The sequence below is a fragment of the Petaurus breviceps genome, unplaced genomic scaffold, assembly GCF_028583685.1.
Source record: "Petaurus breviceps papuanus isolate PSGF00001 unplaced genomic scaffold, PetGlider_PUasm1.0 90740, whole genome shotgun sequence".
In the NCBI taxonomy this organism is placed as follows: Eukaryota; Metazoa; Chordata; class Mammalia; order Diprotodontia; family Petauridae; genus Petaurus; species Petaurus breviceps.
Window position 1 is genome coordinate 238,553 of NW_027187330.1, and position 13,535 is coordinate 252,087.

The 13,535-nt window shown below is 39.2% G+C and overlaps 1 protein-coding gene across 6 annotated transcripts in view; it reads right to left on the minus strand.

Moving 5' to 3' along the window:
* Positions 1-13,535, minus strand: part of ALDH18A1 (aldehyde dehydrogenase 18 family member A1) — a 63,633-nt gene that overhangs the window by 19,781 nt on the left and 30,317 nt on the right. For 5 of the 6 annotated variants that reach the window (XM_069067087.1, XM_069067088.1, XM_069067084.1 and 2 more), the window contains 4 exons: positions 10,149-10,273; positions 8,243-8,387; positions 7,555-7,628; positions 5,766-5,865 (listed from right to left, as the gene is read on the minus strand). In XM_069067087.1, the coding sequence (XP_068923188.1) occupies positions 5,766-5,865; positions 7,555-7,628; positions 8,243-8,387; positions 10,149-10,273 (444 nt within the window). Of the gene's footprint in view, positions 1-5,765; positions 5,866-7,550; positions 7,629-8,242; positions 8,388-10,148; positions 10,274-13,535 lie in introns of all 6 variants that reach the window. The other variant, XM_069067085.1, reaches the window with a different exon arrangement.

Sequence of the window (13,535 nt, forward strand, 5' to 3'; positions counted from 1 at the left end):
TTGCTACTGCGCTACACGCTACATTATGGTACCCTCTGTATGCACCGTCCCCCCCCTGTGAAACGCACGCCGCGCTCCGAGCTGCATCCAATCAGAGCTGCAGCAGTGAGCGTGTCATCCTGTTCTTCCCCAGTGATTTGCTTATTGAATAAAGGTACATTTTTTTGTTCACATTTACCTGTTTATTATAATTGCTGTCAATGTTCATTAAAATAAGCCCTCCCCTGAAAATAAGCCCTCTGGTGTTTTTCTGTCCAAAAAAATAATAAGACAGTGTCTTATTATCGGGGAAACGTGGTAGCTGTGAAAGATGGACTATAAAGGTGAACTCCACAAAACTGACACTTTCAAATTGTGGTGCTGGAGAAGACTTTTGAGAGTATGCTGGACAGCAAGGAGATCATATCGGTCAGTATTTAAAGAAATTAACTTGGGGCAGCCAGGTAGCACAGCAAGTAAGAGCACCGGCTCCAGTGTCAGGATGACCTGGAGATTGAATCCCGGGCTCAGACACTTAGCACCCACCCAGAAACACCTGGCCATGTAACCTCGAGCAAGTTACTTTAACCCCAATTGCTTAGGGGCGGCCAGGTGGCTCAGCAAGTAAGAGCACCGGCTCCAGTGTTGGGACAACCTGGAGATCAAATCCCGGGCTCAGACACTCAGCACCACACCCAGAAATAACTGGCTGTGCAACCTTGAGCAAGTTACTTAACCCTGATTGCTTAAAAAAAAAAAAAAAAAGAAATTAACTCAATTCCAGATTGCTCTAAAAATGGTTGGATCAGTACATACATCCACCAGTGAACCGATTTTTCCACATCTTCTCCAACATTTGTCACTTTCCCCTTCAATCACCTTAGCCAATCTGATAGGCGTAAAATTATATCATTGACCCAGCAATACCATTACTAGGTCTATTACCAAAGATGATTAGGAAGAAATGAAAAAAACCTATTATGTTCTAAAATATTTATAGCAGCTCTCTCTGGTGGCAAAGAACTGAAAATTGCAGGGCTCCCTGTCAATTGGGGAATGGCTGAACAAGTTGTGGTATATGAGCATGATGGAATACTACTGTGCTATAAGAAATGATCAGCTTGTTGATTTTAGAAAAACATGGACAGATTTGCATGGAATGATGAAGCAGAACTAAGAGAACATTGTCTACAGTAACAGTAATGTTGTTTTAAGAACAATTTTGAGAGACTAAGTGATTTTGACTATTATAAATACCCAAATTAACGACAAAGGACATACGAAGGAAGTCATTACCTGTATTCAGGGAAAGAACGGAAGAATATATATAGAATGATTTTAGACATACACATACACACACACGTCTAATGATAGCCATCTTGGGGTGTGGGGGAGAAACAAAAAAAGGAAATTTACATGATAATGTTACTATGCATTTAAAAGGTACAAACTGTAACTAACAGATTTGCAGTTTCACATGCAATCATCTGATTTTTAATTCGACTATGTTGTGGAAATGCCTGTTTTATTTCATAAATTTAAAATAAAATTTAAAAATAATTCAAATTATTCACTGGAAAGTCAAATATTGAAACTGAAGCTTAAATACTATGGCCACATAATGGGAAGATGGGACTCAATGGATAAGACTGCTATTGGGAAAGACTGAAGGGAAAAGGAAAAAGGGACAGCAGAAGATGAGAGGGAAGCAAGGAATGTGAGCTTGGACAGACTACAAGGGATAGTAGAAGATAGAAGGGCCTGGCACACTATGGTTCCATGGGGCCAGGAAGAGTTGGACACAATCAGACAACAGAACAACAAAACAAAAAGGCACTGGTATTTAATAAGTTGTAGTGCGATATGATTAGACCTATGTCTTTGTTAGCCATTGCAACCAAGATTAGGAGGAAAGCAGAAAACTGGGAAAGAATTTTTACAACCAGTGTCTCTGATAAAGGCCTCATTTCTAAAATATACAGAGAACTGAGTCAAATTTATAAGAATACAAGTCGTTCCCCAAATGATAAATGGCCAAAGAATACAAACAGTTTACAGAGAAAGAAATCAAAGCTATCTATAGTTACATGAAAAAATATTCTAAACCACTGATTGGAGAAATGCAAATCAAAATAGCTCTGAGGTACCACATCACACCTATGAGATTGGCCAACATGACAAAACATGAAAATTATACATGCTGGAGAAGATGTGGGAAAATTGGAATACTATTCATTGTTGGTGGAGTTGTTAACTGATCCAACCATTCTGGAGAGCAATTTGGAATTATGCCCAAAGGGCTATAAAAATGTGCATACCCTGTGACCCAGCAATATCACTTTTAGGGCTGTATCCCAAAGAGATTATTAAAAAGGGAAAAGGACCCACATGTACAAAAGATTTAAAGCAACTCTTTGTTGTGGCCAAGAACTGGAAATTGAGGGGATGCCCTTCAACTGGGGAATGGCTTGTAATGGTAAGGGAATTTGAAGATCTTCCCTGCCCCGTAATGGGCCTCACTTGGAACCCAACAAGAGAAGCTTGCTTAGGGGAGGCTTGTTTTTCAGGAAGGTCCACACGTTTTGTTACTTTGTAATTAGGCAGCGGGTCACCAAGTTTGTGATGTCCTCTGGCCCTGTAGAAGAGGATACATATACTCCGAGGTGAGGTTTTGCTTTGGGGCTCACGTATGGGAAGAGTTGTGTATGATTTGGCCAGATGAGACTCTGGGTAGCTGTTGAGTGCGCCTGGCTTTGAAAACCCAAATGTTGGTGCTTCTCTCTGAGATAACTAACTATGTATGTAATGGTCAGACAGCTAGAAGCCCTATCTGTTGGTCTGTTGAATTTTGTTATTTTCTCTGTATTTTTTTGTCTGCTTGTAATTTCTGTTTCTATTTTCTGAAGTTTAGGGTGCTGACTTTTTCCCCTGAACTAAGTGAACGATATATATTTTTGATTAAAATAAGATTGTCAACCCCTTTTGAGTTGCTTTCCTTTAGAAAAGCAGATCAAAGAACCTGTGCTAGCACCCATCCAGGGTGTGCTAGGGTGCTTGCTGTTACATGGCTGAATAAGTTGCAGTATAGGAATATAATGGAATACTATTGTGCTATAAGAAATGATGAATAGGCAGACTTCAGAAAAACCTGCAAAGACTTTTATGAATTGACACTAAGTGAAGTGAGTAGAGCCAGAAGAACATTGTACACAGTAACAGGAACACTGTGTGATGGCTGACTTTGACAGACTTGGCTCTTCTCAGCAATGCAAGGACCTAAAACAACTCCAAAGGACTCATGATGGATCCAGATGTAGAGAAAGAAATATGGAGTCTGAATGCAGAGTGAAGACTATTTGCTCTCTTTTTGTTTTGTTCTGCTTTTTCTTTCTCATGGTTCCTCCCATCTGTTCTAATTCTTATATATAACATGACTAATGTGAAAATATGCGCAATAAGAATGTATATGTAGAGCCTATATTGGACTGCATGCTATCTTGGGGAGGGAGGAGGGGAAGGGGGCAGAAAAAATTTAAAACTTATGGAAGAAAATGTTGAAAACTAAAAATAAATAACTTAAAAAAAAGAAAAATCACTTTCTTGTGGCAACAGCACAGGGAGAAAACTAAGCAGAAAGAACAATTAAAGGACTAATATTCAAGTGAGAAATGAGGGCCTGAACTTGGGTAGTATAGCAAAAAGAGTCAAGTTGTAAAAGATGGAGATAAAGCAATTGCAAATATCTGGCAATGAATCAGAAACATGGGATTAGCCAGTGGGAGGAAGCCAAGAGGATGATGAAGTTGTAAATCTGTGTGACCAGAAGGACAGCGATAATCTCAATACTAACAGGGAAATTAAGAAAGAGTGAGTTGTGGAGGAAAGAGGATGATTTCTGTTTTCAGTATGCCTGGTTTGAAATGCCTATGGGACATCAAGCTTTAGGCAACCAACAGCAGGTTATATGATAATGGAGCTCAAGAAAGAGATGAGGGCTAGAGAAACCAATATGGGGAACATCTGCATAGAGATAACTGAACCCATGGGAGCCAATGAGGTCACTAAGTGAACCAGCACGGGAGAAGAGAGGAGGTCTTGGGCCAAGCCTTGGGGGGTGATAATGAATGATGACCAAGCAGACAAGACTGAGGAGTGCTCCGACAGGTGGGAGGAAAATCCAGAGAGAACAGTCATGAAAATCCAGAGGAGCAAGCATCCATGAGAAGGTAGTCCATTGTAAAATAAGGCAGAGAGAGCAAGGAGGCCAAATCTCTTGAGTTTTGATTTCCTGACCTACAAAATAGGGACAAAAACAAGTAGAACACCTCTGTTTCAGGGCTGTCGTGAGAATCACAAGAGATAATCTGTATTAGTCTTCACAAACATTAAAGTGTTCTAGTATAACTGTCAGCTAAGCCCTAGTGTTTTTTTTGCAGTCATGCTATTAACTCCCATTTACTGATCACACCTTTCCCCTTCCTTCTGTGTACTCTGTACCCCAGTCAGCTCTCCTAGGGCTCTCACCTCAATGAGCATATCCACAAGTCTTCCAAATCTCAGGTCCACAACTCACTAACCTCACTAACCACAGAGCAGTCTCTTAACCTCTCTGTAATTAAGGGAAGGGCTTCCAGCTCTAAAATCTGTCACCACTAAAGAGATTCAAAAGGATGATCTACAGATCTGAACAAAAGAGGAGTCCCAGATAGTCTAAGAATTAGCCTCCTTCCTCAAGTAACAATCCTTAATTGGTCGTATCAGTCTGATTATGCTTGTTTTTAGACAAAGGCTAGCTATTAACAAAATCAGTCCTTACTTCATAGTCACACCTCATGAAGCTCCAGAAGAACACAGAATGACAGGGAGAGGCTGTGGACAATGTATAGTCACCTATCAAGTGGAACCTAGACCTCCATTATTTCATAGCTCAGAAGTGCCAAACATGTAGCCTATAACACTCCCAAGTGCAGACCAAACCAGATTAAAATGTAATTGGGAAATATTTAACAAAATAATTAAAAAAACAACATAAATAATGTTTAAGATGTGGTTTTCTGGGGCAGTTAGGTGGTGCAGTGAACAGAGCACCAGCCCTGGGGTCAGAAGGACCTGAGGTCAAATCCAGCCTCAGACACTTCACACTCGCTGTGTGACCTTGGACAAGTCACTTAACTCCAACTGCCTTGCCTCCAAAAACAAAGATGTGGTTTTCTAAGTCAGTATGTAGCCCGCATAGATACTTATGTTTAGTTTAGTTCCCCTTGTTTCTATGTGAGTTTGACATTACTGTCATAGATCATAAACCACTTTGTATGGAACTGCAAACCCTACAGGTATTCAATATTTATCACCTGACAAAGGGACAGGTTATAGTAATCTATGACTTTGTTCACCAATTCTACAAAGCTTTCAACCTAGGTCTCCATCTAAACAGACAGAAATACTAATATAGTATTTCCCTGTGTTTCTTGAAAAAGTATTTTTCAGGGCAGCCAGGTGGCACAGTAAATAGAGCATCGACCCTGGAGTCAGGAGGACCTGAGTTCAAATCTGACCTCAGACACTTGACACTTACTAGCTGTGTGACCTTGGGCAAGTCACTTAACCCCAATCACCGTTCCCCCCCAAAAACAAACAAACAAAAAAAAAGAAAATGCATTTTCTCATCCTTATTTTAGCAAAATTTCTTCCATGACATTCTTGCCTTTCTTGGAAAGAACACCAAGGGGGGGAGGGGAGGCAGCATTACATCTACTAAGCAACAGATTTTCAGGGCATGGAGTTACCTTTACCCTCTGCCTCTTCCAAGTCTTTCTTGTTGGCCAACAGGATTTCTTCCCGCTGGTCAGTCAGGAGATCAGCAAGACGGTAGATAATCTCTGCTCTCTGGAGAGAAAGGGAGGAATTTGAGAGTTGGAAACAAAAGCAAAGTACCTTAAGTGAGACAAAGAATGCATCACTCACATTACCAACTTGAGACACCCTACTCCTAAAGAGACATTTCGACAGTCTTTGGCAACAATCCCCTAATGTCATTCATTTTTTTTCTTCCCACTTCCTCATTTCTTACCTCTCCTCAATTATTGCTCCCCTATTCCTTTACATTTCTTTCCCTTTCTTTATTAAATATTTATTGAGCAACTGAAACAAAATGTAAGCTATACAAATCACACGACTGTCATACCTAAGCCTAGAGTCCCCACATTAAAGAGGCCAGAGAGCTCTCCACCCACTAAACTTTCAATAACAACAGCTTTAAGGTTTGTAAAGTACTTTATATAAATTCTTATTTGACCCTCACAATAAGCCTGTAAAGTAAGTATTATTAGCCCCAATTAAAAGAAAACTGAAGCTCAGAGAATTAATAAATTTAAACCGGTTAATAAAGAGCTGAGATGGGAATCAAGCTCAGGTCTTCCCAACCCCAAGTCAATGCACTTGCTACAAGCCATTCTTCCTCTTAACACATATTGGCAGTAATAACGTAGACACTGATTCTTAAATGTTAGACTTGGCGTCTAGATTTTTATTTCAACTAGTCTTATTTAGTAGGCTTTGCTAGTGAAGAAAAGACAGAAGTCTTCAACCATGCTAATTCTGTAGATCCAGATGAGAACTCCAGACCATCCCACAATGAGAAGGCACAGGCCTTCTCTGCTCTTTCTCCCACTTCCATTCGTTATCCAAATCCTCATTCCCTTCCCCAGGCTATGGTATTTCTCAAGTGACTGGCACATACTAACCCTCAAGGCTTTATCAGACCACCTCCTAGAAGGCAACTCAGTCCTTCTTGGACCTCCTCACTGTCCCTGATGCCATCAGGTCACACTGTACCAGCTTCCAGCAGGCTCCATCTTACATGGCACTTAGTAGGTCATTAATACCTATTTGCTGATTGTCTGACAACTTGGGGGAAGCCAATATGTTTTCTGCTGGGCTGGCACAATTTTCTACATGGTCTACAGTGACATAACAAGTAAATATCCAAGTTAAGCAGAGTATCCCACTTCCCTAATTTCCCCTTATGTGTTCATCCCCCAAAATTTAACAACTATATGATATTATGATATTATGACTCTATCTTTAAAGGAAAATAGTAAAGGACAGCTGAGAAAAAAAAAAGGTAAGGGCTCTGGGCAAAGCCAAGAAAGGATGAGGGCCTGGGTGTGTAATGTCATTGGTACAGGCAATATCCATAGGAGGAAATTTCTTCCATCAATGCAGACTGGCATCTCCTCTAGTACCTGTAGTCTGAGGCAAGTTATCTACAGCACAGAGAAGTTAAGTGACTTGCCCAACATCACAGTCAATATGCATTAGAGGCAGGACTTTGATCTGGATCTCCATGGTTCTGGGGTCAGCCCTCTATCCCCTATGCCCTGCTGGCCCTCCTGGGACATAAACCAAGAAAGGCAAACCAAGATCAAAACTGTGTACCTGGAAACAGTAAGACAGCACTAAGGAGAAATGTGGAGTTGGCTGAAGGGCCACAGGCTAAATGAAAGAGCCAACTAGAAAGGTCAGGCTTGCTAACGTCCCTGTTTCTCTAGAAGTAACATGGAAACACCAACTCGCCTGCTCAGGCATCAAAGTGGCCAGAGTCCTTCCTCCAGATCGAGCCATCTCCCCCTGCTGTTCAACAGTAGGGCCTACAAACAAATTTGGAAGACATGATCATCTTCAAGTTACCATTCTTTCCGATGTCTTGATACTCAGACAGTGAAGGGCAGCTTATTTACATTTAGCATCCCAGAATCAGTCTAATCTATTTTCTGGGAAAAAGGAATAACAGATGAACTCAATGATTAAAATAAACTCTGCTATAAATTCCTAGGAGTTCATTGTATTTGACGTACAATTTGTGCCTCTCCTTTATATTCTACTTTGACTTAATTTCCCACAGAATATGTATCTATGTAGGAACTCATTTTCTGAAATCAGGTGCTTTATTCCTCTAACAGTTACCTGGGGGGAACTGGAAGCACTGCTGAGCAGAGCAGAAGGAGCTATGGAGGACGACTGACATGTAGTGGGGCAGACAAAAAAGGATGCAGACTGAAAACTGACTAAGGCATTTAACTCTGCCAACAGTTTTCAGAAATTAATCATAAATTGTTTAATATTTTTAAAAATCAAGTAAATGCATCTTCTTTGCCCAAGTAACATTTAATACTTAAATTCCTCTTTTATGAGCTCTTGGTCTATTCAGGTGGATATCAGCTATTCATTCACAAGCTCTGTGATCTCACAAATTTCCACTTACCTGCAGGTTTCACCTCTGAAAAGAAAGTGCCAACTTTTTTCCCCTCTACGATGTCTGTAATGACATGGCCTGAGACTTTAGGATGGGTTCCATTAGCAATCACAACAGAGGTTCCACCTTGGAGAGCCCAGAGGGCAGCCTTCACCTAATAAAAGAAATATCCAGATAACAGATCCAGAACTTGTCAAGGTTCAGTCAGCCAGCCAACTAACCCACAATTTTTGGCAGTGACTGCTCCAGATGCTGCAAAGAGACAAAAGAAATCCTTATTTAAAGACTTCACAACTTGGGAGTCAAGACACACACTCCTGGAAATACATACCCAATACTGCAAAAAAGACAACAACACTCACAAAAAATACATAAAACAAGTAAAAATTAGTATGGCAAAAATCATATAATGGACTATGAACTCAGCTGAGAGAAAATTTTCCCAGCTAGGATCTGAAGGCAGGTTCATGATTCATAATTTTATGAATTACTACCTGGGAAGGCAGGAAGGGTCTTCTTGTTAAGAGCTTTAAGTGACAAACAGGGAAGTTTCTATTTGATCATAAAGGTTAAGAGAGAGTCACTGGAATTTACTGAGTGGGGCCTAGGGGAATGTGTGTGTGTGTGTGTGTGAGTGAGTGTGTGAGAGAGTGTGTGTGTGTGTGTGTGTGTGAGAGAGAGAGAGAGAGTGAGTGGGGGGGGAGAGCGGGAGAGAGAGAGAGAGAGAGAGAGAGAGGGAGAGACATGGCTAGATTCTCAATTTAGGAAAAGAACCACTTTGGTAGCTTCATGGAAGACAAACTGGAATAAGAAGAGTGCTGAGACAGGGAGTGTGAGTAGACAATGATTGCAATTAATTCAGGTGACATGTGATGAAGGCTGGAAATAAGGTAGAGGCTATATAAGCAGATAAAGGGGGATGGAGATGAGAGATGCTGTGGAGGTAGTAATAAGAACAGGCCAATGACTGGCTATGCAGGGTAAGAATAAAGCACGCATGAAGACACTGAGGTTGTTAGTGAGTGTGTCTATCTGGAAGGATGGTTATGCCCCAAACAGTTATAGGAAAATTCAAAAGAGGCGTGAGTTAAGGGGGAAAGAGAATGAGATTTGTTATGGACAAGCTGAGTCTGAGACATCAATCATGGGACCCTGAGCCTGAAATGTTCAAAACTCAGTTGGTGATGTAGGACTTGGGAGAGAAACCAGGGCTGTATGTACAGATTTGGGGATTGTGTGCCCAGAGATAACCACTGAATACAAGGGAGATGATAAGGTCAAGTGAAAGTATGCAAAGAAAAGAGAAAGCCTTAAGGTAGACCTTGTTCGAGCGTGCGACATGAATTACTATGTAGTTAAGGAGGCTGAGAAGGAACAATCAGGTTAAGAGGTAGAATCACAAAAACCCAGAGAGCAGAGTTTGCTGCAGAAAGATCAAGAAGAATAAAGAATGAAAAGAGGCTGGTAGATTTGACAATTAAGAGATCACTGGTAACTTGGGAAGGAGCACCTTCAGTCAAATCATGAGGTCAAAAGCAATACTACAAAAGGTTTGGAAGCAGCAGGAAGCAAGTATATTTTTGAATGCACCATTTACTTGATAGGATTATCTGATCATTTTTAGATCTCTATATGCAAAATAGACTAGAGAGAGCTACTCTTTTCTAGATAAAATGAAGAAAACCTAAAATACCACAAAATTGTGATGATCATCTAACTTAATGAAGTAACTCATCTTGCTACGAAAAATGGTACATGATGAAAACTTAGAGAGTTCTCTGTCTCTAAGACTTAAAAAGACAGTTGAAGGGTCCTATATAAAACATTCACAAAAGTCATTTAAGACATTAGACATTTTAAAGTGATTTAAAACAATCTTATTTTATAATTTAACAACAGTCAATTCTCTTCCTACCTTGGCCTCCATGCCACCCAATCCTACTCTAGACTTGGTTCCAAATGTCACAGATTGCTGGTCTCCAGGGTAAAAAATATCAATGAGTTTGGAATCATCTGATCCTGGAGGACGGTCAAAAAGACCTGAAACAAAGATTGTAAAGTCCATCATGTCATTTTCTTTAGAAGAGAGACAGGAAAACAGGACACAAATGCACTCACATGCATCCAACAAAACTTTCCCATTGAACTCTTAAACAAGATTCAAAACAGTTCCAGCAATGGTGAAAGAACAGGAAAATTGGTTCTTTGAAATCTACCAAACTCAAAATATAAAGCCAATTTATTTGTTAGAATATTATCAGGGTAAACCTTACAAAGTAAGTTAGTTTAATAAACTTATAGATTAAAAAAAAAACATAGCTTTCTTACATCACAAGTTAAGTTGACTGTTATTACTACTGTGAACCACTGGAGAGGAAGCTGACTAAGATATCCTGAGGAGCCCTGCATTATTTCCATGTAGTACCAAGCAGGGTAAAACACTAATATGCAGTCATTAATTCATCTAAATCCTCACATTATCTCACCAAAACAGCCAACGGAATCATTTGCTCAACTTCATAAACGAAGCAAAACTTGTATACAAAAAAAAGTGTATCTGATTAAAACACCAGAACTCGGGTCTCACATCGTACAATTTCATACTTATGTGTTCCACTGATGCTATCTATACCTTTTTTTTTATGAAGCTGAAGTGTGGATAATTCTAAGCAATGCTCTAAAACCTGACCATAAAGTGCTAAAATGGTGACAGGGGAACTCAAGACAAACTCAGAAGATGAAATGGACTTGAAAACATTTATAAATGTTTTTATAAATTTATATATATATATAACCTTAAATAAAATGTAGAATTCCTAGAAGTTAAAAAAAAAGACTTTTAAAACCAAGTAAGAGCTAAGGAAGAAAGGTATGAAAAGAAAATTAACCACTTGGTAAAAGAAGTACAAAAATATCACTGAAGAAAACAAGTCTTTGAGAATTAGAATGGGTCAAATGGAATCTACTGACTGCATAAGAAATCAAAACACAAAGTCAAAAGGCTGAAAAAAAAAAAACAGAAATGGGAAGTATCTCTTAGGAAAAGCAACTGACCTGCAAAACACATCAAGGAAAGACAGTTTAAGAACTATGTGACTACAAAAAAAAGGAGCCTAAAAATTATTTCAAGCAATCTTAAAAGAAAGCTTGCCTGTTATTTAAGAAGCAGAAGGAAAAGAAGAAAACTGAAAGACTCCACCATTCACATCTTTAAAGAAACTCCAAAATGAACACCCCCCCCCCCAGAATGTTACAACCAAAATACAGAACTTCCAGTTACATGAAAAATGCTGCAAGCCAGAAACAAAGCATTCAGGTACTGAGGTGCTATGGTTAGATATAACACATGATTTAGCAGCCACCACTATAAAAAAAGGAAGATAGTTCAAAATTGGATATTCAGAAAGCAGAATAATCTATCCATCAAAACTGAGTATAATCTTACAGGTGGAAAAAAATGGACTTTAATGAAATTGAGAACTTGCAATTCCTGATGAAAAGACCAGAGCTGAGTAGAAAATCTGACATACAAATGCAGGGCTTAAGAGTAGCATAACAAGGTAATATATGAATGAGAAATCATAAAGGACTACAAGGCAGGGAAAAGAAATATACTGGCAAAAGGGAGAAGGAAGAGAACAAATGGGGGAAATTAATAACAGGAGTATGCAAGAAAGAGTTTATACAACAGAGGAGTGGGGGGAGCAGCAACATCTGAACTGGTTCAAGAAGGGAAGAATACACATAAACACAGTTGGATACAGAAATTCATCTTAGCCAACAAGGAAAAGGGTTAAGGGAAAAGAAAGGAGGAAACAAGAGTAAAAGTAGATTAAATGAGGCAGTAGCCAGAAGCAAAACTAACACTCTTAAAGAGGGAACATGGGAAAAAAAAAAGTAGAAAAATTAATAAAATTGGATGGAGAGAAACACACAGGAATAACTATGAATATGCATGTAATGGAAATGCAAATTTAAAGATTTTCCCTGCCCCTAGGCTAAAGTGCACCTGGAGCCTGGGGTGGGAGGCTTGTTTTTCAGTAGATACTTTTTGATTGGCCAGTGGGTCAATAAGGTTGTTACATTCTCTGAGCCAGCAGGAGAAGGCTATATAAGCCCTGATGTGTAGCTCTGTTTTGGGGCTCACTTTGAGAAGTGTTCTGTGATTTGATCAGATGAAACTCTGGGAAGCCGTTGTCCAGGCCCCCCGGCTTTGAAACCCAGATGTTGATTTGGTATGGATGTAATGGTTGGACAGTTTGGAAACTTTCTACTTGATCTGTTTTTCTGTCTTTATAATTCTGTCTGTATATTCTGAAGTTCGGGGTGCTGACCTTTTCCCCCTGAACTAGGTAAACGATACATATTTGACTGATTAAAGTAAGCTTGTTAACCCATTTTGAGTTGCTTTCCTATAACAAAGCAGATCTAAGAACCTGTGTTGGCAGTGACCCTAGGGACGCTGGGGTGCTTGCTGCTACAATGCACAGGATGAACTCACCCATAAAATGGAAAAGGACAGCAGGACAAAATAGAAACCAAAATTCAACAAACAATATATTGCTGACAAGAAACAAATTTTAAACAGAAAAATACTCATAAAACTAAAATAAGCAGAATCTATTATGTTTTGGTTGAAATGAAGACAATAGTGGCAACGATCTCAGACAAAATAAAAGCAAAAATAGACCTAAGTAAAAGATAAACAGGGAAACTACCCCGTATTAAAAGATACAATAATAATAATAATGCAATGAATAAATAGCAATACTGAGTATATATGCACCAAATGGCCTAACATCTCCATTCCACTCCATTCCCAAATTAATGGAAGATGGAAGAAATTACTTGTCAGGTCTCTGGCTTAAGAGAAGAGTTCATGACCAAACAAGAGACAGAGAGGTTCATAGAACACAAAATGGATAATTTTATTAATTAAAAGTCAAAGGTTTTTGCACAAACAAAACCAATGCAGCCAAGTTCAGAAGAAAAGCAGGAAACCTGAAAAATCTTTGTAGGAAGTTTCTCTGATAAAGATCTCAGTGCTAAGATATATAGGATACGAGTCAGATTTAGTGAGTCAAATTTTTCTGATTCAAGAAAAAGAGCCATTCCCCAAGCAATAAATGGACAAAGGATATGAAGAGGCAGTCTTTCAAGGAAGAAATCCAAGCTATCAATAGCCGTATGAAAAAAAATGCTCTAAAACACTAAGAGAAATGCAAATTATAACAATTCTGAGGTACTACCTCATATCCATCAGATTAGATAACACGACAGAAAAGGAAAATGACAAATGCTG